This window comes from Molothrus ater, chromosome 20 (assembly GCF_012460135.2).
Source record: "Molothrus ater isolate BHLD 08-10-18 breed brown headed cowbird chromosome 20, BPBGC_Mater_1.1, whole genome shotgun sequence".
Lineage (NCBI taxonomy): Eukaryota > Metazoa > Chordata > Aves > Passeriformes > Icteridae > Molothrus > Molothrus ater.
In genome coordinates this window covers 8616083-8640061 of record NC_050497.2, presented here as the reverse complement: position 1 = coordinate 8640061, position 23979 = coordinate 8616083, and the positions used below count along the sequence as shown (strand labels likewise).

Sequence of the window (23979 nt, the reverse complement as noted above, 5' to 3'; positions counted from 1 at the left end):
AGGAAGACATGAGAGGGATTTTTGTGGTTTTTTTTTCCTTTTTCCCAGAGCTGTGGGTCAGATCAATTCTGCTCTTTGCTTGAGACATTAATAAAAACAAACCCAAGTCAAATCCAGCCTGGCTGGGAGGAGATGCAGGACAAAAAGCAGCTGAAGGACAAGAATAGCTCCAGCTCCTTTGAATGCCATGAGAGCCTCACTCTACCCAACAATTTGCATATTCTCTCCATGCTAATTCATGCACAATCCTCTCCCCTCCTCATCCCAGCCTCCCACTTGGTCCTGCTGTTTCTGTCTCTCCAGGAGAGCTCTGGTGGCACTCAGGCTGCTCAATCCTTTGTATAAAACACCCATTCACAGCTTCTCTTCTTGTTTGCCAAAACTCACCTAGACAGGGAGGGGATGCCCAGGATCTGGTCTCTAAATTTAATCAGTGCCAACGCTCCTTTTTTGGCCATTTTTATTTTTACCAGTCTGTTGTAAACGCAGGGTTTAAGGAGATGGGGGAGGAACATCTCTTGGAGAGGAGGCAGCAGCAGGAGCATCCCAACCAGAGCTGTGACAGCTTGTGGAGAGCAGAAGCTGCGGTCCCAATGTGACCCCGAGGGGCACAGGGAGGGGGACAGGGCAGGGTTGTGATCCTGGTTCCCTTTCCCAGCTCACAGGAGGAACTGGGACGTGCTGGTTTGTGCTGGTGCAGCCCCAGCTCGAAGCAGGGCTGGGGGAGCTGTGTTTGGTGGGAGCCTCTGGGCTCTGTTCTCTGTCCCACTCCTACAAATCAGGGAGGATGGGCTTCTTTAGGGACAGCCAGTGCTCCACCTGTTAGATCACAAAATTCTTCAGGCTGGAAAAGACCTTCAGATGATGGAGTCCAACTGAAGCAAGGCGAGGGAATCCAAGATAAAAAGCAGGGAGTGACTGGTCACAGAGCACGAGGGGCTGGGCCTCTTCCTCCAGAGCAGGGCTGAAAACCAAAGCAAAGAACAGTTCCCATGTCCCAGGCAGACAACAAATCTCACAGCAGCTCCTGTTTCACCCCTGGCAGCAGCGTGGGAAGCACATGGACACATCCTCCTGCCTGGGCCAGCTCAGGCAACTGCTGAACCAACACTGAGGGGAAAACTCTGCAGGCTTCACCTGCTGTCCTCACACAGCAGGGCAGAAATCCCAGCCCAGGGCAGAAATCCCAGCCCAGGGCGCTTAGAATAAAACCCCATGTGAAAAATGTGTGTTTTATGATTGGCTTTTTGCAAATACTCAAATGAATATGATATGTGTTGTGTTAGAAAGTAATGCTGTATTAATACTCTTAAGTACTGTGTTAAATATAGTTTTAGGTTATAAAAAAATGTTAAAATAGAAACTGTGCTATGTAGGGTATTTTTCTAAAGAAAGGACTGGCAGTGAGATGGTGGCCACAGGACACCTGAATCTTTCAGAGAAAGAGAATTTATTGCTCCATTATCAGAAGAAATTAACTTCTTCCTGCCTTGAAGATGTCAGGATTCAGAGGAAGAAGTTGACACTGCCCAGACAGAATCCTGTGTTTGAATGGAATTGATGCATCATGGATGAGGTGTATGAATATGCAACAGGCTGTTGTTTTTAAGGGTTAATCCTCTGTTAACGTGGGGCCTTTTTCGGGCTCGTGCTGCCCAGAAAAGATACCTGGATGTCCTTAACTCTTTGTTTCTATTGTCTCACGTTGTCCTAATCCAAATTGTCCAAATTATTATTACTCTAATTGCATTACTATTTTTATAACCATTTTACTACTATTAAACTTTTAAGATTTTAAAAACCAGTGACTGGTGTTTTTCACACCCCGCCAGCAGGGCAAGGCAGAGCAGCAGCCCCAAGCCCTGCAGCCTCCCCTTGGCTGCTTTAAGAGCTGTGGAAACCCCACTGGGATCAGCTGCCCTTGGATAATTCCCATTCCCTGGGCTGGGTGCTGAGCTTGGTGCTTTGCATCCTCCCTTTGCTGCTTCCTGAGGTTTGTGCTCCTGGTCCTGCCCCTGTAGGATCCCTGCTGCTGGAATTTGGGATGAGCAGCCCCATCCTCACCCCGTAACTGAGCAGGTTTGGGTGCTCACACTCTGTCTCAATAATCTGCTGCTGTTTCTGTGGCTCTTCTAAAAATTCCCCCCAGTGTTTCACCTGCTGGAGTTACAGCTTTGGAGCTGCAGCACTAAACCATGGACTTTGCTCTGTGAAAAGAGGTGGAAGATCTGCCAGGGCTCCTGTGTCTGGCAGTGCCAGAAACAGTCAGATCCCTCCTCTGATCTCTGGTTTTCCCTAACAGCAGATCAAAGCTTCCCTCAGCACCGAGGTGTTTGCTGCAAGCAGCAGTGATTGAGTGCAAATCACAACTGCTGAGAAGGGCCTGGGGTCACCTTGAAGCATGATCCAGGTCCAAGTGAGGTATTTCCAGCTGGGTTTAAGTAAATAAAGTTATTTTGCCCTCATTTCTTCCTGCAGCTCTGGTACCTCTGCATTTCTGGGGTCTATCTGGATGAAGATTTGGCCGAAACACCCCAAGATTTCCCAAAACTACTCCTAGAAGTTAATGACAGATTAAATAACTGAAGAGTAAACCATTTCAGGATGGGGTTTGGAGCACCCTGGGCTGTGGAAGGTGTCCCTGCCCATGGAACTGGCTGATCTTCAATTTCCCTTCCGACCCACCCCAATCTGTGACTTTGGCTCCTTCTCTTTTCTTTCAGCAAAGAATGAAGATCATCAAAGACCTTCTGCAGCCAAAGAATGAAGGGCAGAGGCTTTTGGGACACAGAGCTTGGCTTGGTCACTGCAGAGCTGGGCTGGTGGCCCCTGACCCACCTGCAGAGCTCCAGGTGTCACCTTCTGAAGGTCCAGCATCTCCTGGAGCTGCAGCACCAAGCAGGGCTTGTTTGAAGAAGCCCCTGAGGGCCAGAGTGACTCAGATCCACTGACAGCCACTGGTGGAGCCTCCCACAGTGAATTCCAGAGGATCCTGGAGTGAAACCTGCAGGAGAGGAGGAGGAGGAGGAGGAGAGGATGAGCAAAGTGTCCCCTGTGGTGTTTCCCTCCCCACAGCAGAGCCCTGGGGCCAAGAATGGGAAATTGGGGGTTGAGGAGCTCACCAAGAAGCTGAAAAGTTTGGTTTTTTTTTCCCTGAATTTGTCTTGGTATGAGAAGATCAACAAGAGAAAAACGCCTCTGGTGAAGCTTCTGCTGCTGTGAAGGCGAAGAGCTGGTGGCCACACAATCTTCTCCTCCACATCCAAGCAAAACCAGGTTGCATTTTTGCACTGGAACGTCTCACTGAGAAGGAAAAAAAAAAAACCCAAACAACAAAGAAAAGATTCCAGGCCTGGAATCCCTCCCCATGGTGGGTTTGGGTTGTATTTTACAGTATTTGTTTACCTTTAAGCACTTCCACTGCAGCTCTGATGAACTTTCCAGGCTCCACAGGGCAGATCCCGCTGCAATCAACTCCAAGAAGAGATTCAACATCACGGGGGTTTAGGTGGAAACAGTAAACTTGATTTATTGAAAAAAAAAATCTATTACATTTATTCCTTTATTACACAGGTTTAAAATATTTAAAAATAGCTCTTATGGGCATTACACTTAAATTTTATGACATGTTTATTGGACTTTGAAGAAATGTACAATACGGCATTTGACACTATATTTTAAAAAGGGCCTTATGTACTAAAAGTTGGGTTTTTTTTTCCATAGGTTTTATTTTTCTTATCAACATTTGTTCAAATCAATATATATTAAGGGGAGGAGGGAAATAAAATTACACAAAAAGAAGGTCTGCAAATACAAGTAGTAATTTTATTGCAATATACCGTAGCTAAGTGGTCTGGGGGGGATTGGAACAGTTGGGAGCTCAGTACAATTACAACACTGTGGAATTCAACAGAGGAAATTTTTTATTCTTTTTTCTTTTCTTTTTTCTTCTTCTTCTTCAAGCAGAGAAATCAAAAGGAAAAAAAAAAAAAAAAAAAAAGCTCCCTTGATGAGAAAATTGAGAACAGAATCCCATGACCTGGGCAGACACACAGGTGTGGACAAATATCAAAATATCAGAAATATCAGGATATGGCTTTGCTGGGATGTGCAACCTTTCCTGCCCTTCCCGCTGTTGCCAAGGTGACTGAGAAGCTGAATTCCTTATTTATTATCCTAAATTCCTCTTCACTGCTCTGCTGCCCGGAGTCTGCAGTTTTTAGGGTAGCACCTTTTGGGGTTGTTTTTTTTTTTTTTTTTTCAATTCCCTAAAGTGGGGGAGAGAGCACAGGAGAAGAAGGGAGAGGGATGGACACGGCTCCTCCAGGCCCCAAAAAGCACCTCTGGCACGGCCGCTCCCTCCAGCACGGCTCTGCCTCCCTCCCTCGGATGCTGCTGCTCCCAGTTTGGGCAGGAGGGGGGAAAAGACATCATATATAGGCTTTTTTCACAGTAAATGTGATGTCTTTTCCTTGGTGGTGAAAAATCCCCCTTGAGCTGAACGCTCCGGGCCGAAGGATAATAATAATAATAATAATAAAAATAATAATAATAATAATAATTTATAAAAACCCCACCTTGCAACAGTTCTTTTTCCAGCTGAGAGACCTGAAGAAGGAAAACGGGCAAGGAGGGAAAATAAATGGGAAAAGAAGAGGGTGTCAGCACGTTGTGAGCCGTGGAAGGAATTTAAAAAAAAAAGAAAAAGTGGGAAGAGCAGGAAAATTGCAAATTCCCCGGATTGCTGGGCGGGCAGCACCCCCACGGCTTCAGGACACCCAACATCTACATAAATTAGCACCACAAACGTTCAGCCACTGAGGACAATCTGCTCTGCTTCCAACCGGGAAAAGACGTGGATATCCTTGGGAAAACCAAAAAATAAGAATAATAAAAAAAAATGGTAAGGACATTTAAATGCTTTTTCCTACACGGGCCCATCTAAGGAAGGAGAGGAGCAGGATTTGGACAGAAGAGATAAGAAGGTGCCATGCATTTGTCAGCAGCCAAAATCTGCCTGAAAGTGCCTAAAAACCAAGTGGGAGATTGGCCAGTGGCAGGGTATCCCCAGTGTTGTGTTAAAGTTATCAGATAGCACCACAGAGATATGTAAAAATAACTATAAAAAGCACCTTTTTTCTTCTTCTTCTTTTTTTTTTTTTTGGTTTTTTTTGGTTTTTTGTTTTTATTCTTGATATTCAGAGAGGACAAACGGATTTCCCCTGCCACTGGGATCTGCCACTGGGAATGGATTCAGGTTTAATTCTTATCATTTTAAAGAAATGCTGAAAGAAAAAAAAAGAAGAATTAATTTAAAATATGGGTGTTAAGCAAGTGGATGAAAAGGCAGAGACTCAATGCAGATCCTGCTTTTAGATTAGGGGATTTGTAGGGAATTTTGTTAAAAAGGTAGCTTTAATTTCCTCATTTTGAAAGGAATCAATCCAAAAGGCATCTGTGGCTCAGGGGGCTGGTTTGCACCTGATCCTGGGGGAAATTCCAAGGCTCCAGATCCCAGTTTGGGGCTGGGAAGAGGCAGAAGTGGGGACAGGAGCTGCTGTCTTCATTCCCAGCTGGAAGCTTGGCTGGGACCGGGTGGCTTTAATACAGACAAGGTCACTTGCATGGTTTGAAGGCGGAAATATTCCAACATTTCAAATAAAATACGATACAAATATTTACTCACAAACATACAAAAATAGAAGCACCTTTAAGACAAGGCAAAGAGATGCCCAGTGTGACCTTGAGTCAGCACTTTGGAAAACGTGGAATGAGGCAAACTCAGCGGAGGAAACATGGAAAATTCTGGAATTGGCCATGCTGGAGCTCATCCAAACCTCGTGGAAGGCAACAAAACCCCTCTGAGGAGCTTCAGATCCAGGACTGCCAGGACTTCAACATCGAGCTGGACACGAGGAATTTCAAGTTTTTTCCATATTTCTTTTTTTTCCCTTAGGAACAAACAAACGCTTTCTGGTGAGAAGAGGAGGAGGAAGCAGGAGGAGTTTGCTGGAGGTGGGCTCAGCTCGGTGGCAGCAGGGACAGGGCCAGGTCTCCGTGTGTGGCTGTCGGTCATGAGATTCCATATCCATCCTGGGAATGGCTGAGGGGGGCACAGAGGGGCTGGGGCAAAACCAGGGACACAACAAAATAGGGGGGGAGGAGGGGAAAAAAAAATAATAACCCATCGCTGTCCAGTTTCAGACCGTGCACGTGACGAGGAATTCTTTTTTTTTCTCCGTTTTTTTTTCTTTTTTCTCTTTTTTTGTTTTTAATTAAATGGCGCAATGAGGTTACGAGGTTGCTCATTTGGAGACTAGGTTCAGGTGGCTCTTTTAGCCCAGGAAGCAAGCTGGTCCCACCTCGAATCCAAATTTCTGTGCCGCTTCTCCGAAGTCATTGAACATGATGTCGACTATGGGGACCTGCTCCACTTTGGGCGTGTTGATCTCCAGGATGGTTTTCTGGTAGCCCTTCCTTGCCTGGAATGAGGGAAAGAGGAGCTCTGAGGATGCCTCCAAGCCAACATCAGCACAACTGAATAATCACCACTCTGCTGGGAATGTGGGGTTGGTTTTTTGCTGGGAATTTTTGGACCCAAATCGGAGTCACCTCCACCCAAATAAATTTACTTGCACGTTTAATACATGTGCTGAAAAACCCCTTGGGAGGTGCCCAGACCTTGGAGCAGAAGCAGATCACGACACTCTAACTGTGCTCCAGCACATTTCCAGGCTGGAACGGGAGCCTGGAAAAGTTTGGGCTGTGGAAAGGTTGTTTTCCCTCCCCCAGGACACACCTGGCTTGTTGGGCAAATGGTAGCAATTTAATTTGAATACATTACTGAAAAGATCACATTTAAAGTTGGGTGGAATGAACAAGGTGCTGCTGTCTTTTTATCATGCCTGGTGGCCACGGAGTTGTTTCCAAAATATAAATAATTATTAGAGGAGCAGAAGTACCCCCCGAGGGCATACAAAGCTGCACAAACAAGAGAATTTATGGAGCAGCTTTGGGCTCTACCTTTCCCTGTGATTTGTGTGGCTCCAGAGAATTGGCTGGAGCACAGCTATGAGAAAGGGCTGGAAGTTCAGGAAAAACATATTCAGATTATGGGAAGAACATCAGCCCTGGCTTCAGCAGCCTCCCCACCACAGCAGGACCTCTGTGGCAACCCCGTGTGGGACAGCCCAGCCTCATCTCCACAGGGGAGGGCTCAATCCTGGAATCATTTAGGGTGGAAAAGACTTTTAGGACTGAGTCCAACCATTAACCCAGCACAGCTGAGCCCAGCAATTGGATGGGTTGTAGCACTCGCTCCCAAAAAAGACATAAAAGCACCTCTAAACTCCTGGTGGAGTTCTCTAAATTCCTAACTGCCTTTTTATGGGTCTAAGAGTCAGACTAAAATCATCTTTAATGTAGAGAATCGATTGTATACCCCAAACTCCTTTTAAGTAAATAGATAAATCTCAAATACCCTGCCTGTGCTTTGGGCAGCACAATCTGCCAGGGTAGCAGATTAATTCAATTTATCTGCCCAAAAGGTGGAGGTTTTCAGGAGGCTCATCCCCTTTAAAATGTGCAGCATGTGCTCCTCCAGCAAGCCTGAGATTCAGAGGGGAAGGGAGGAGAAGGCCCTTCTCCTCAAGGACGTTATGTCAGCAGGAGACACGAAAAACTTGAGGATAAACTTCTCCTGAGTGTTTCCAGAAGGAGGCTGGATGCCCTTTCCCTCTCCAGGAATGTGTTAAAAGTTCTAATCTGATTTTCCTCATTGCTCCATCAGTAAAAAAATCTGTTTGTGCCAGAGCAGAAGCGTTTCAATCTCAAATTACATGAGGAGTTTTTTCTGTCAAACATCTCAATCTTTCTGTCCCGTGGGCTCCAAGTGCTGCAGTTCCAGAGGGTGGGAATTATTCATGTTTTTACACCAGCAAGCTGGGGCTCAAAATAAATGCATGCAACACCTGCTTTGCCAAATTTTTATCTCCTGAGGGCAGAATTTTCAGAGTTTAAACCCAAATCAAGCATCCAAGAGGAGTTAAAGAAAAGGGAGGGCGTGAGGCACCTTTGGAAACTGTGGCTGTGCTTGGGCACCCCATGAGCAGCACAGCCCAGAGCCCTCCTGGGGCTGCAAAAACAAAAATTCCAACCAAACCCATCCTGCTTTGCCTCCCAGAATTTCTGAAAGCAGTTACAAAGATCCCTATCAAACCCTGCAAATTCCCAACCCAAATTTTAAGAATTTCTGAAAGAAAAGATCCTTATCAAACCCTGTAAATTTCCAACCTCAATTTTGAGAATTTCTGAAATAAAAGATCCATATCAAACCCTGTAAATTTCCAGCCCCAATTTTCAGAATTCCTGAAATAAAAGATCCATATCAAACCCTGTAAATTTCCAGCCCCAATTTTCAGAATTCCTGAAGGCAGTTACAAAGATCTTTATCAAACCCTGCACATTTCCAACCCAACTGGGCGCCGTCGCTCGCCTCTCCCCGTGTAAGGAATTGGGTGAGAGCAAAAGCACAGGGAGGCTTTTAAAAAAGCAAGCAGCACTTTTAGGCAGGTAAATTGGATTAATCAGATTGATTTGACCCCTGGAGGTGCTGCAGCTTCCCTGACTTCCAGCAGGATCACGGATTCCCATCAAATCATTTATTTCCATCTTGGGGAAGAGCACGTTGATGTCTCCCACATCAAGGAAAACCCTGAAGCACCAGAAATTTGGGGGTGATCTGCTCTGGGGAAGACAGTGCTGTTCAAGCAGGGAAGGGCACAGAGGTGTCCCCAAGGTGTCCCCAAGGTGTCCCCAAGGCCAGGAGCCCCCACGTACCGCGCAGCCGTCGAGGGCAGGCCGGATGTAGGGGTTGTTGTCGTAGGACATCTCCTCGTCGTTGGAGCCCAGGAAGCGGATGGCCTTGTCGTAGCTGTTGGTGGTGGCATCGTGCCAGGCCACCGACTGGTAGCAGTTGTAGGTGATGTTCTGGCGGGCCGAGGCGCTCAGCAGACGCAGGAAGGTCATCTGCACCACCCCGATGGGGTTCCCGTCCGAGTCCACGTAGGAGAGCTGGGAGAGGGGGACAAGGGACAACACTGGGCAGTGAGGGACAGGGAGACACAGCTGGGGGCTCTGAGGGACACCAGGGTCACCATGACATGCTCCTGAGGGACACCAGGGTCACCAGCTCAGACACTGCTCCTGAGGGACACCAGGGTCACCATGACATGCTCCTGTGGGACACCAGGGTCACCAACACAGACTGCTCCTGAGCTGGGGGCTCTGAGGGACACCAGTGTCACCAGCCAAGACACTGCTCTTGAGGGACACCAGTGTCACCAGCCCAGACACTGCTCCTGAGGGACACCAGGGTCACCAGCTCAGACACTGCTCCTGTGGGACACCAGGGTCACCAACACAGACTGCTCCTGAGATGGGGGCTCTGAGGGACACCAGTGTCACCAGCCCAGACACTGCTCCTGAGGGACACCAGTGTCACCAGCCCAGACACTGCTCCTGAGGGACACCAGTGTCACCAGCCCAGACACTGCTCCTGAAGGACACCAGGGTCACCATGACATGCTCCTGAGGGACACCAGTGTCACCAACACAGACATTGATCCTGAGGGACACCAGGGTCACCACAGATGCTGCTCTGCTCACCCAGGAGCTTTTTGTTCTCTTGCTGGATGGGGTGAGGGTGTGAGCAAAAAGATTAAACCTAAGGAGGGCAGGGGGAAATAGAGAAGGGGATTTCAGCCCTGGCTGCAAGAGGGAGGGAATTTGGGATATATCTCAGGATTAAGCCAATCTTGAGAGTATTTCTCCAGCTTCTGAAGAGGAGAGAAGGTGAATTTCTGTGAGGGTTCAGGGCTTTATTTTCCTGTCCTGTCTGACACAAATTTCTGACTGCTGGGGGTGTTTTGTTCTGCACACTCTGGGGTATTTTCCATTCGTTTTTCCTGGGGTTTGAAGCAATCTTGGCACTGCATCTACAGCAATCCTGGCCCTGCTGATGAGGGCTGGGGGCTGCCCTGGTTGGAAAAGCTCAGCTCAGGTAAAGGGAAAATGGATTTGCTGCCCTGTTGTGAACACAGATTGTGAATCCCAGTCTTGCACACTGGGATTTGCTCCATTCTGCCCACCAGGCTCCTTTGTCTCCCATGCAGGAGAATTTATTCCTACAAAAAAAAATTATTGAAACCCAATCCCAGCACTTGGGGGATTCAGGACTGTGTGGGACTTTCACAAAATGAATTTTTGCAGGTATGAACTGACTGTGCTTGAGGTGGCATCTCCAAACCACTGCCCTGGATGGACTGAGGATTTCTTTAGAAACAACCAGGAACAAAACCCAGGCACCCAACCAGTGTGGATTTCCTCCAGGTGCCACCAACCCTCGAGCTGTGGTGCAGGCTGCAAACAGTAGAAGAGATTGATTGATAACCACAAGAAAACACTGAATTAAAAGAGACAATCCAAATAAACAAAGATACCAACCGGTTGTCAGGATGCTGCTGCACTGTCCTCCTGAGAGTTAAATGTGACTGACCAGGAGAGAGCCACGCATGCCAGGAGGAGCTACCAGAAAGCCACCAGCACGTGGAAGGAAGGGGACAAAAAATGCCAAGGACTTGTCACACACCCAGCGTGGCACTACTGAGCTGCAGGACTGACTCTGATTTGGTTTCATATCAAACCAGTGCTTGTTTTGCAGCCTGGCTGCCTTTTAAGGGGTCTTTTGTTGTTCAGGATGTGTGGATTTGGTGAAGCCCTGTCCCAGCTTTCCAGCTGGAGCCACTGGGAGCTGGCTTTGTGCACAGTGCTTGCTCAGTTTGGGAAAAGTCAATCCTTTCCTCTTTTCTCTGTGCTGGCAGGTGTCCTGTGGCTGGGATGGGATGGGATGGGTGCAGGCCTCATTAGAGCTGCTGGCAGTTGTGTGTAACAGACACAGAGAAAAACACCTGCAAGCCTCTTATCCCTCTAAACACAGCTTGGCTGCATCCTGAGGAAAGGTAAGGAATTGGCTCCAAGGGCTCTCCGTAGAATTGATGAATGATGGTGTGGGAGCATCAAACCCAGCTGGTTTGGTTGTATTTCATATTTACTGCATCCCTCTCACTTCAGGTGTCTCCAGAAGAAAGGCAGCATCTGGCCAGCTGTGCAACCCCAGGATTTATACGGAGCCCCTGGCAGCACTGGAAATCTTCCCCTCAGCTTTGGGGCTCCCCAAGGGTTCAGCCCCTCAAGACACCAGGACCTTCTCCATGGAGTAACAGGAGCAGAGTTACACCCAGAGGGGAACTCAAAGTCCTTTTGATTCTGCCACTCCACACACAAATTTCAGCTGAGGCAAATGTCTCCTCAATTTACCAATCTCATGGTTCCAAATAGTGACTGAGGCAAAATCAGAGCTAATCTTAAAATAAATAAATAAAGATATAAATAAATAAAACTTTTATGGCCTGTGTGTTTGACTGCTTTGTGGTTTGCTTAGGTAGGTCTTCCACATACTGGAGGCTTTTTTTATTTTTCCAAATAGAAAAAGCAGGACAGGTAAAAAAAAAAAAAAAAGGCAGGAAAATGACAACACAAAAGGATGGAACAAAGAGCTCCAAGTAGCACCAGAAATGTTTTTATCTGAAAAAGAATAAGCCCTAAGCTCAAGGCTGGCAACTGAGCCTCTAACAGAGCTGGGAAAAGGAGAAGCAGGGGAGATGGAGAAGTGGAGGCACTTGGAACATTAACTGATGAAGTGCTCTGTAATTAAGCTATGAGTAGCTGCCCTCCAAGGAACAGGAGGCTGAAGCCTTGGCTTTGCAGCCTGATTTGGTGATGCAGAGAAGCCCCAGAAGCCGTGTCCTCCTCGAGGGCAGGATCAGAGCAAAATGTGTTTTAGTGGCGATGGAATGCAGCAAACATGGGAAACAACGCAGGGCTTGGGTTGTTTGCCCTTTAAGGTGGAAGCTGGGGCACTGCAGGAACCCCTGCCCTGGGGAGGGACAACCCAGTGGGACACAGCAGAGCATCTCCTGGCCCTGGGCAGGCTGGCTGTGTCCAGGGAATATTTGCCTGTTCCCACATTCTCCTGGTTTGACTGAGCGCCTTCCGTGCATCCCGCTGATTCTACAGGAACTGATGGGCCAGGGGACATTTCTGGGGCTGAAGACACAAATCCGACACCCCTGCCCAGCACTGGGCCTCTGTGCATGTCCTGTTACCAGATAAGAAACCAGAGCTTTTCCTGGTTTATGCCTTCTTTGACCTCAAAACAGCTCTTCCCCCGTGAAAAAAAAATCCTTAATTGTGACTCAGTCAAATTCCTTTGCACTAGGCTTGGCTGGAAATCTTCCTTTAAATAAACGACTTTGGCTCTCCCAAGCTCTGGGGTCAGCATGGGAGTCTCCAGAGTGGTTCATCTCCATATGGGGACAAAATCCACCCTATGGGGCAAACCTGTCCTGGAGAGGCCAGAGATGTGCAGCTCTTCCCCTGGGTCCCATCTCAGGGCTGGAGCAGCATTTTAGGGATCTCAGCTCTTGGGGTAAGGCTGCACTGCTGGGGGACAGCAACATGGGGACAGCAACATGGGGACACCCAAAATGGGGACACCCAAAATGGGGACTGAGGAGGAGACAGCAATAGCTTTCCCTGTGGGATGAAGCACTCCCTGTGGGATGCAGATTTCCATATGGGATGCAGCTCTCCCTGTGGGATGGAATGTTCCCTGTGGGATGCAGCTCTCCCTGGGGGATGCAGAATTCCATATGGGATGCAACTCTCCCTGTGGGATGGAGTGTTCCCTATGGGATGCAGCTCTCCCTGTGGGATGCAGCTCTCCCTGGGGGATGCAGAGCTCCTGCAGGGCTCTGTGCAGACAGAGCTGCCCCAGGGTGTCCCCTTCTAACCCCGGGCAAAGCTCAGCTCCCCAGTCCCCAGTCAGGCAGACTGGAACAAAGCCCCCCAGAGGCTTTGGGCTCTCTCTCAGAATTCCACCTTAAACACCTCCATGTGCCTGGCAGGGGGGTTAGTCCAGCATGCAGAGGGCAGCAGCGTGGCCATACCAAAGCAGGTGCCAAGCTCTGATTCAGGGCCAGGGTTAGCCACTTACCAAGGACCCCCGCTTGTACTGACTATACCATGTGGCAGGCTGCTCTTTGGGCCAACGAGCCATTTTACTCTGTAAAATATGACAGGGGGTTAAAGGAAACAGCAAGCACCAGGATGCATCTTACCAGTTTACCGCGCTTGAATTCACTGAACCACGAGCCTGGGTTTTCCTTGGGCCAGGAAGTAATTCTAGCCTAGTTTGTGGACAGCAAGGAGGGGAGAGAGAAAGAAAAAAAAATACAATCAAAATTCAAAAGTTTACTTTCATTCCAGAGTCTGCATGTCTTATTGAAATTGTCCAACTTGATTTAAATTTTTTTTTTTTAATCTTTATGCATCAGTAATGAGAGCAGAAGGTGGCTCTGAAGCAGAGAGATGGAGTGGTGCTGCTCTGGCACCAGCCTCCTTTGCTGAGGGCTGTCTCTGCCTCCTAGGAACTTGGGATGCAAACCCAGCAGTGGCAGGAAAATTAAAAGGAAAGTCAGAGAGGGAAAAAGGAAGCATGGATGGGAAAAGGTGCATTGATCTTCGTGTGGAGGGCAGTGCTGGTGCTGGACAAGCCTGGTGCCTCTCTCGTGCCAAATCCAGGTGCTGTGGGGCTGGGAAAGGCAAAGGATGTGATGAAGGAAAAGCCTCTGCCTGCCTGAGGTGCTGGACACACAGGATGGAGCTCCAGGTACCACAGGGGTGATGTGGACAAGGAATCAGCCACCAGAGCATCCTTAAGGCAGGCCCAGCTCAGCAGCCACAAGGAAGGAGCGTGGCTGCTCCCTCAGCCTCCCACAGCGCCCTCATTTGTGCTGGAAACGTCTCCTAAAGCAGCAGCCCAGCTGCAGGTGACTGGGGACTGCCCTGCCCTTTGCAGGATGTCACCTGCAGAGCAAACCCCAGAGTCTGTGCTGGGGAAGGGATGGGCTGAGAGGAGCCACGGCTGAAACTCTGCTGTGCCTCATCACAAACCCACCCAGCCGCCCCCAGGGATGGGGTGGGTGCCTCTTTACATCCTCTGGGTGGGAGAAGCTTTTTCTTATGGATCCCAGCATGAAATTTGTATTTGAGGAGTTCTGCAGCTCCACAGAGCCCCTCACTGAACCAGCACAGCAGGAGCTCAGGCCCCTGCAAGATCATGGCCAGACTCTGCTTTTTGAGCTGTCAAATTTTGAGGAAAAACACAGCTCAGTGATGCAAAGCAAGAGGAAATCCATCTCCACTTTAAACAGCCCCAAGAAAAACTCAGGCAGGATTTATGTGGCGTGTGCTTTGTGCTGTGCTGACACACATTTCTGGTGGATGAAATGCAGCAGGAGAACAGCTCAGCTTTGTCACAGCTGGAGCACAACTGTGACACTGGCACAGCTCCCCTCAGGCTGAATTGCTGTGTTTCTGCTTGGCCAGTGCCACAGCTGGTCCCCAGGCAGCTCTGGAAAACAGAGTGCAGGGATACAGGACAAAAATGATGGGTATGGCTGAGCTAAGAGCATCATTACACAAATCACTTCATCAACCTTGTGCAGCAGTGCCAGGGAGAGCTCTGAGCCTGCTTGCAATCATTCAGGATCATTTACCCACAAGGAACAGCAGGAAAAATGACAGGAGGGAAACATTTATCTGCCCTGCCTGGAAACACAGGGAGAGGAGGGGAATCAGTGGTGCTTGGGCATGCAGGGCTGTGGGAGGGAATGAGTTAAACAGAGCTCCCAATTCATGCACCTACACACACCCCTGCCTTGGACAGCAAAGTCCAAAAAATGAAGGTTTTAGCATTTATTATGCCTGGGAAACCATCAGAGGTGGCCCAAATCACAGTTTATATCTGATTTTCTCTTTGTCAACATATTCCATGCTATTGTAGAAGGTAACGTTGTGTAACAAAGGAACATTCTGGATCTTTGATCCTTCCTTGCTGCTGTTCAATTGGCTGCCTATGAATATTCATATCAGGAAACCATCTATCACCAGCACAGAGGGGAAAGCAAAGGTGGTGTGGACTTACTCCTTCAGATTTCTTATCAGGGAAGATGCAGGTCTCTCCACCAGCTGTGAAATTACAGTAAACTTTGAAAGAGTCCCTGGAGCACCCTTGGTTGGGATCAACCCAGTATTCACCTGCATGAGGGGAGAGGAGGGAGGAAAGGATCAGCTCAGAGGGCACTTCAGCCACCTCCTCACCTGGGGTGTTTCACCTCTCATGGGTTATTATTTATAGGTAGTTATAAATAACAATTCTCATGGGTTATTATTTATAAGTAGTTTTTGAAAGCTGGTCATGCTCTGGTGCCAGCTGAAGGTGGTTTTCCATCCCATATCCCCATTTTCAGCTGGAAGGGCTGCCCAGTGATATCCATCTAGCTCTACATATTCCACCAGCCACATCCCCCATGGACTCCCCAAATTCCTGGTCTCCCAAGCCTTCCTTCTGTGTGAGGCTGCAAAACCCCCAGAATTCCCTCCAATTCCCCCTTTCCTGGGACACACCATCTGGGAAATCAGGGTGGCAGAGCTGCAGGTCCTTGCAGGTGCGTGCTGGGTTGTGCTGAGTGCCCAGGGGATGCTTCATCTGCTCAATTTCCAGTTTCAAGGAGTTCAGGGAGCCGAAAATCTCCTCCATGCCATCAGCATAGTCCATGTAGTTGTCAGCATTGCCATCGTCCAGCAGCTGGCTGGCATCAATGTTCCTCCTGGTCCTCTTGGCAGCCTGGATGGGCAGGGGCTGGATGACTTCTCCAGGAGGACCCTGATTTTTGGGGGAAAAAATAAGATACAACTTCTCATTCCATTGGGAAAAGGACATGAGAGGTGGACAAAGCAGCAACATCCCGAAATGCACATTGGACATGGAAAACAGCCATGGGTGGTGCTGATAAAACCTCTGGCTTCAACATTTCCCACCTTTCCTTGTTCTCTTCCCGTCAATAATTCCTCCCTTCCCATCCTTTCTCCCCCAGTGTCTCCAAGAGACTCCAACCCATTGCTAGGATTGGAAAGGAATCTTTGTCCAGAGATTTTTTTTGCTTCCCAAATTCCAGCAGCCACGAGGTCTGAACCTCATTTCATCCTTCACCTTATGGGTTCTACTTACAGGAGGCCCTGGGGGCCCAGGAAGACCTGATTCACCCTTGGGACCTGTGGGACCCTGGATGGAAAAACAAGGGAAAATCAGGAGTCACTCAGGAGAATTCACCTGGCACTTTTATCACATCCCAAACATTATTTTAACTAAAGAAATTTCATTTTTTGTCCTTTCAGGCACACAAGAGGAGTCTCCCTGTACCCACATCCCAAGAAAATAGTATTTTTGGTTATTTTTGGTGTTTAGGTGAAAGAAAAGATCAAACACCTGGAGTTACAGTCAGATTTCTCTTATGCTTCCTACAGAATGCATAAAATGCATAAAATCTTCAACTCTCCCAACCAACCCAACGGTTCTGCAAGTCAAATAAAATCTTCCAATTAATAAAACACCGAATTCTGGATGGCAAAAAAAAGACACTAAGGAGTTGCCCAAAAGATGAATTTTTAGCTGCCTGCACAGCAGGTGTGCACCACGAAGCTCCAGAGTCTCATTTCTCACCGAGTTCTTCACTTTCCAACTTCCCACCTCCCGCTTTTCACGGGCTATTTTTAATCCCCTCCACTCTCCAGCAGCAGCTTTTCTCCTCAGGACTAAGCACTGGGATAGCTCCTTGTGATCTCTGCTGCTCTGCTCTTCAGGGAAGTGCAGTTGTGGCACAGAAACCTTCCCCAATTATCACTGCTGGGCTTAGGCAGCCTGCAAAGGCAGAGTTCCCTAAGTCCTCTCTGCTGATTGCATTCATTTTGCTGATGAAGGGAGGCCCAGCCTGTCCCACACTCAATAAAAACCCCTCAGCCTCTTCCTTCAGTTGTGTCCATACTCACTGATGAGCCTTTAGCACCCTTGGGACCAGGTGGACCCTGTGGAGAGGCAAATACAGAAAGGAGTCAGCTCATTTCCAAGCAGAGAGTTCAGAAAGGGAATTTTTATAAAATTTACTCCTTTTCTATTTCCATTTTCCCTCATTCACTTCAGGTGGGTGCTGCTTTTATTTGCCAACAGACAAAAAGCTTTTGTGGCAGAGCTCCACACTCCTGCCCCGGTGGGGACTGGGGAAGCTGCTGGGAGATTCCTGGAATGTGGGGCTGATCCCACTCCATGCTCAGGACACCCAGCTGGGCACCCCAGGGTAGCACCAAAAAAGTGATGAAAATCAGCAAAAAAGGGCAAGAAACCCCCATGGGATTGTAGATATTCCAAAAGAAAAGGGGAGGAAAACAAGGGGGGAACGATTTCCCAGTGCCCATCTCCCACATCACTTCCAGCACTCCTGGAACTTATCCAAGACTTTTTAAAGGGTTCAGCTAAAAAACCCCATTGTGCCCAACATCCTCCTGCAGCCAGGGCTGTGCTGGGCATTCCTGGCACCACCAAAGTGGCTCCTGAGGGCTCCCAAGGAATTCCAAGGTCATTGGTTGTCACCTACCGGTAATCCTGGGGGCCCTGGAGGTCCGATGGGTCCAGAGGGACCTGTGATACCCTAAAAGATAACAGGAAAATGATATTCACCTGCAATTCTAGCTTAAAATTACATATCCAACCCCTGCTCACAGGTGGGCACCCAGTTCTGGGGGATTCCAGGCCAATCTGGAGCTTTACCTGGTTTTTAGAGCATGGGCAAGGAATCTCTTATCTCATTTAGGCTCACACTTTTAAAAATCAGCCCTTCAGATGAATATTTAATGGCACCATCCCTCCAGGTCTATTCAACTCTTTCATAGGACCCTTGAGAATCTGCTTCCCACTAAAATGGGTCATTTTGGAGCAAATCCATGTTTCACACACAGAATAAACCACATTAATACAGAAACTATCCCTCAAAAACTGCCAAGGATCTCCTGCCAGGGTTGCCCATCTCTGCTATGCTGCACCTCCTCGAGGGTGCAGTGCTCCCAAGCACATTCCAGGAAGGTTTCAGGGAATATTTACCTGCTCTCCCTTGGGTCCTGCTGAGCCCTGGGGCCCTGGGAGGCCTCTGTCACCCTTTTCTCCCTGCTCTCCTGGTGGCCCAATGAGACCAATTAAACCTGGGTGACCCTGGGGGAAAACAGCAGATGTTAATTAGGATTTCTGACTGGAGAGAGCAAAGACATTTCTAGATCCAACCCCCAAATATCTGAGCGAGGTGAGAGGAGTTTGTAGCAATCCCTGACATGTGGAAGTGGGAGAGTGACCAAAAATAGGAGATTTTTACAGCAGAAAATGCTACAAATATAGAGAGAACCTCTGCACTGGAGCAGCTACTCATTCCCTGGGGTTATATAAATATATAATATATATATAAAAATATATTATATATTATATGTTATATAAATAAATAAATAGATAAATAAATATACATACATATAAAAACGAGAGAAAAGTTTATAGGGTGGAGAATCACCCCAAAAATGGGCCAGGGCTCTGCACTCCCACACTCCCCCACAGCTCAGCTCCTTGGGGCTCACTCAGAGTGCTCCAGCTCTCCTCTGAAGCTGTCACTGGGGCTGGTGACACTGCCCAGCCCTGTCCTGCCAGCTGCAGGACCCCTGGGCAGTGCCATTTGTCCCCCACACCCCACCACGGACCAGGCAATGGGATCCTGAGTGGATTCTCACCTTCTCCCCTTTAGGACCAGAGTCTCCTTTCAGACCAGGCAAACCCGGAGGGCCCTTTGGGACACAGGGGGGGAAAAAAAAACAGGGGATGAATTCATGTCACACTCATTCATCCAGGTCAAAAACTCCTAGGATTGGATGCTCTGGACATACCATTGGGCCTGGAGGACCATCTGGGCCAGGGGATCCCGGGAGACCTTGTTCACCCTGTAAAAAAGTGAAATTTCCTCATTGCCAGTGACAGCAGCGCTCCCATCTGGGAATATTCTGATTATTCACCTGTGCCAGGGAATGACTGTCCTGGCTTTTCACAGGTGGCAAAGGCAAAAGGATTTATGTTCCTTCCATGCTCAAATCTCTGCTGGAAAAGGGACCTTGTGGGTCGAGGAAAATCACTCCTGGAGAGTGGCTGAAGACCCAAGACTCAACTGAAACATGTGGGAGATGATATTCACCATCCCATTTTTCCCATGAAATCTGTTTTATCTGCTGTCAGCCATTCCAGCACGGACAGAAGCCTGAGAAAAGGCACCTTCCAGAGAGGTGGGACACAGGAAGAAAGCTGAGCTTTCTCAGGCTGGGAGTACTCACAACTGGACCGGGGATCCCACGGAGGCCATCAGGACCAGGCTTCCCTGGAGCACCTTGGGGACCAATGGGTCCAGTCTTCCCAGGAGGTCCTTCCAAACCAGCTTCCCCCTGGATGAAGAGGCAGGGGGTTGAATTTGTGTTGGGACATCAGATGATTTTGTGAGAGGGCGCCAGGACGTCATGGAGTGGATGCAGATCCATGCAAAGCACTGGAAATGAAACTTTCTACTCCCTGATTTTCCTGCTGCTCCCTCCACCTCAGGCACTCTCCAAACTCCTTCAGTTTCCAGCCTTGCCTGAATTCCAGCAGGAACCACCCTTTGGCTCTGAGCTCTCCTGGGTTCAAGGACACCTCTCCATCCACCCATCCTCCCTCCCCTGTGCTGCCACAAGGAGATCTGTAATTTCCCACCCCACCTCCATTTCCCCAGCACTCCCACCCAAACAATCCCAGCCCATGAATGCTGTGTTTGCCCTGGGAAAGGAACACGGGGCTCTGCACACCCCATTATTTACAACACATTACATTGCCAAATATAGCACTTGCATGTTCCAAACCAGGCAAAACATTCCCGTGACCTTACCAAGCCCTAATTATCTCCACAGAGCTTGTTAAGGGCTGAAACATAAGCTCAGATTGGAGGCCAGTGGCCCCAAATCCAGGCTAATTTGTTGTAACACGCAGCAAAATCAACTCCCTGCCTTGGCAGAGGGAGATCCTCTTGGACTAGCAAGGACACAGCACAAGTGAAATTCCATTCAGCTCTCACCTTGGCTCCTTTCTCTCCTTGCCTTCCTTCAGGACCAGCTGGACCAGGAGGGCCCTAAAGAAAGCCCAGAGTAGATGGGAAACACAATTAGATGCTGCTGATCTGCAAGGGTCTGTTGGAATTAGCAAAACGATGCTGCAGCCCCAGGGAAGGAGACAAAATGGAGACAAATATCCCTGAAAAGCTTTTTAAATTAGCTCCTTGCTAAATGAATCCCTGGGTTCTGCCAGCAAGACAGGAAGAGCAGCAGTGCCTCATCCTTGGATTTTCTTTGGGCTGTTAACATCTTAAAAAAAATCCATGGGATTTGCTTGGCAGCTTCCCATCAATTTCCAATGGCTGTGGATGGTGCATCATTTTATTTTTTTAATTATCACATTTTTTTTAATTATCACATGTTTTACACAGTATTTACACAGCATTTATTGTAGGCTTCATAACACTGTGAGTTTTAAAAAGTTAATGGAAGTGCTTTTGGGAAAATCTTCCTAAAAAAACCAACTCACCCTTTTTCCAGGGGGTCCAGAGGGGCCTGGCTCTCCTGTGGGCCCAGGGGAACCCTGCAGGGAGAGAGGGGAGAGGAACAAGCCTTGAGTGCCCCACCCATGGATGGATGGATGGATGGATGGATGGATGGATGGATGGATGGATGGATGGATGGATGGGATGGATGGGATGGATGGGATGGATGGGTGGATGGATGGATGGATGGATGGATGGGATGGATGATGGATGGGTGGATGGATGATGGATGGGTGGATGGATGGATGGATGGATGGATGGATGGATGGATGGATGGATGGATGGATGGATGAGGGATGGATGGATGGATGGATGGATGGATGGATGGATGGATGGATGGATGGATGGATGGATGGATGGATGGGATGGAGAGATGATGGATGGATGGATGAGGGGTGGAGGGATCAATGGATGGATGGATCCATGGAGGGATCCATGGAGGGATCCATGGAATGAAATCCTCAGTGGGCAGTTCCCTGTGGGAAATTCTGCTGGGAGTGAGAGGCTCAGTGTCCCTGGAGCTGGCACAGAGCCATGGGCACTGTGGGGAACAGCTCTCATCTCTCCAGGTACTCACAGTCTGTCCAGGTTCACCATCATCACCTTTGTCACCAGGAGGACCATCTTGACCCTAAAAAGGAGGGGAAAAGGAACAAGGAGGTGTCTTTAGGGTGTGAATGGTGCTGAGCAGAGGAAATGCCAGGGGAGCTGCTGGGAATGAGCAGCACAGTTGAGTTTCACCACCCCAGGAGGAGGAGGCTCCGTGAGACCAACACTTACAGCTGGGCCAGGCTCTCCAGGAGGACCAGGGTCACCAGGGAAACCAACTGGACCCTGCAAAGAGAGAAGAACATTCCCAAGTCAGGGATGTTGCACCAGTGACAACATGGGGAGCCCCCCTATGGAGTAAAACCCCAATTTGTACAACCACAACCCCTCTTTGGAGCTGCAGTGTTTCCAGCCTGCCCCAGCCAGTCCAGATCTGCATCCTGACCACCAGAGCTCCAGAGACAATGCTGGCACTTCCATCCCAGTTTTTCAGAAATCCTCTTGCTGGGTGACAGCAGAGTCCTCCCAGCTTTGGGAACGTGCAGATTGGAAGGTTTTGCTTTTGCAAATGTGTGACATTTTGCACAGGAGGAGCCTCTCAGAGCATTTAATGACTGAACCACTTCAGCATTCTTCCCCATACAATGTCTGTCGGGTGCTTCACATGATTCCAGGAGCAGCCTGCAACCCATCACAGATATCCCAAATCCCATCTGTTAGGAGGGATGACTAAACTCCCCTGCCTCCTCTGCTTCTTTGTGCCATCTTGCCTTATCTCATCATAAATTTCAGGCATCAGAGGAGCCTGCAAGATAAACTCTGCACCATTGTCCCCTGGTAAAATCAGCAGAGCTCCAGTGGCTTCAGCAGAGCTGTAGAATCAGCAGCAGGGAGCTGGGTGTGCAGGTACAGCTCCCAAACCCAATAAATCTCCTTGATCCTATTTTGGAAGATCTGCTCTGGTGTAGAAGACCTTGGAAAGCCATAAACACAAAGTGACCCTGCTGCATCTCCTCTGCATGGGGTGAGATTCCTGATAGCCTGCAAAAAGCACTGACAATTCCAGTATTTCTGGGAAATATGGTCCAGCAGGGTCTTTCCCTCATCAACACCCTAAGGAATGGGGCTGAGATCATGGATCACCAGAAGAACAAGTCCATGGCTAGGAAATGAGTCTAAATTTCCACAGATATCTCTGGGAACATCTTTTCATGCAGAAATATCTGCTGGCAAGGCAAGGAAAGACTGAGGGGTACTTACAGGGCTGCCTTTGGGGCCATCATCACCTGGTGGGCCTTTGGGGCCAGGTGGACCAGCAGCACCAGAGGGACCTGCTTCCCCCTTTTCACCTCTTTCACCTTTAGGGCCCTGTAAAGGACAAAAAAAACTTTTATTATCAAGGAAAACAAAACAAAAAAAATACTGATCTCTAATTATCCTTTAATCAATTCTGAGCAAGAGAAGTTCTATTTGTGTCTCCAAACACAAGGGCATGATTTAACAGTCCCTTCCCACAAGGACTGAGTGGTGTTCATGGTGTTCAGCTGTGGGTAGCCCAGATTTGGTGACTAAACGTGATCCTATAAATACCCAGGAACGTGGCAATGTGTCATCAATACCCAAATCCAGGACAGGGCTGGCTCAGCCCCTGCTGTCCCATCCATGTCCACACCTCTCCAGCTCATCCATGCCTCTCCCAGGGGGCACTTACCGGCAGGCCAACCTCTCCAGGGAGACCAGGCTCACCAGATTCCCCAGGTTCACCCTACACATGGAAAAAAAAGGGATGGAAATATTCACATTTCTGCAGGGGGATGAGTTTTCTGCTGGCACAGCAAAGGCACTGCACGAGTGCTGCAGCAAAACTCCTGCTTCAGGCTCCTCAGGGTGCTTTACCTTCTCTCCTACTGCACCAGGGTTTCCTATTCCTCCAGGAGGACCCTGTGGACCGTCTGCTCCTGGTGGCCCAGATGGACCTCTGGGTCCTGGTGGGCCTGGTGGGCCCTGAGAGAAAAGGAGGACAAATTTCAGATGGGTTTCTCAGAGAAATGTCAGTGGTGAAATAAGAAATTTGGAAGCCCCTTACCATCTGGCCAACGTCACCCGTTTCTCCCTTCTCCCCAGGCGGTCCAGGCAGGCCCTGTGGAGGTGCAGAGGGTGAATTTTAGCTGGGAACATCTCAGGTGAGCCCCAGCTCTCACCACCCTAAATGTAAGAGCTCAAATGAGGGATGGGAGACTCCAGGGGCTCTCCAAAATGCAGTTTGTTGGATCCATGAGTTACAGCAGTCCATGGGTGACAGAGCTGTGCCCACAGCTGCCAGCTCCAGCTGCAGGCAGGCCTGGGGACCCTTAGTTTGGGTTACAATGCATTATAGACTTTTCTTTGCTGAGAATCTCAACACAGTAGAACCAATCTATACCTTAACTATTATCTATAGCCTATCATAACTGCTATAATTGCCATATTCATGTTACTGTTCTCCAATCACTAACAGTTAGTACATTACAGTTTAAGCTAGTACATTTTTAGTTTACTAGTACATTACAGTTTAAGCTAGAAGTTGTTTTTCAGTTTTCTTGCAGTGGAAAATTCTGAGACCTTTTTTCTACTTGCCACATTTGCTGCCTTGTTTGCCTGTGCTGTCTTCCTGCTTGGTAAAAACATCTTCTTGTTTGGGGTGGGTTTATCCTTTGCTCTAAGCCATAAAAACCCCTTCTAACTAACACTCTCTTTGCCTCCTTGGTTATCCAGTGAGACTGGC

The 23979-nt window shown here is 48.5% G+C and overlaps 1 protein-coding gene and 1 long non-coding RNA gene across 3 annotated transcripts in view; one reads left to right on the top strand and one right to left on the bottom strand.

Annotated features, from left to right (window-relative positions):
• Positions 1–3612: 3612 nt before the first annotated feature.
• The window catches only part of COL5A1 (collagen type V alpha 1 chain), a 134191-nt gene continuing 113824 nt past the window's right edge, over positions 3613–23979 (bottom strand). The window contains exons 47-66 of one of the 2 annotated variants that reach the window (XM_036394064.2): positions 23302–23355; positions 23112–23219; positions 22927–22980; positions 22476–22583; positions 21447–21500; positions 21244–21297; positions 20651–20704; positions 20145–20198; positions 19375–19482; positions 18937–18990; positions 18784–18837; positions 18116–18223; positions 17613–17666; positions 17011–17046; positions 16193–16246; positions 15589–15847; positions 15107–15219; positions 13239–13307; positions 8839–9072; positions 3613–6482 (exon numbers count right to left, since the gene is read on the bottom strand). In XM_036394064.2, the coding sequence (XP_036249957.1) occupies positions 6336–6482; positions 8839–9072; positions 13239–13307; positions 15107–15219; positions 15589–15847; positions 16193–16246; positions 17011–17046; positions 17613–17666; positions 18116–18223; positions 18784–18837; positions 18937–18990; positions 19375–19482; positions 20145–20198; positions 20651–20704; positions 21244–21297; positions 21447–21500; positions 22476–22583; positions 22927–22980; positions 23112–23219; positions 23302–23355 (1830 nt within the window). In that variant the 3' untranslated portion in view covers positions 3613–6335. Of the gene's footprint in view, positions 6483–8838; positions 9073–13114; positions 13184–13238; positions 13308–15106; positions 15220–15588; positions 15848–16192; positions 16247–17010; positions 17047–17612; positions 17667–18115; positions 18224–18783; positions 18838–18936; positions 18991–19374; positions 19483–20144; positions 20199–20650; positions 20705–21243; positions 21298–21446; positions 21501–22475; positions 22584–22926; positions 22981–23111; positions 23220–23301; positions 23356–23979 lie in introns of both variants that reach the window. The other variant, XM_036394065.2, reaches the window with a different exon arrangement.
• On the top strand, positions 10936–11458 carry LOC118693460 (uncharacterized). Its single transcript, XR_004981257.2, has 2 exons — positions 10936–11018; positions 11131–11458. It is a non-coding gene; the product is annotated as an uncharacterized LOC118693460 (long non-coding RNA).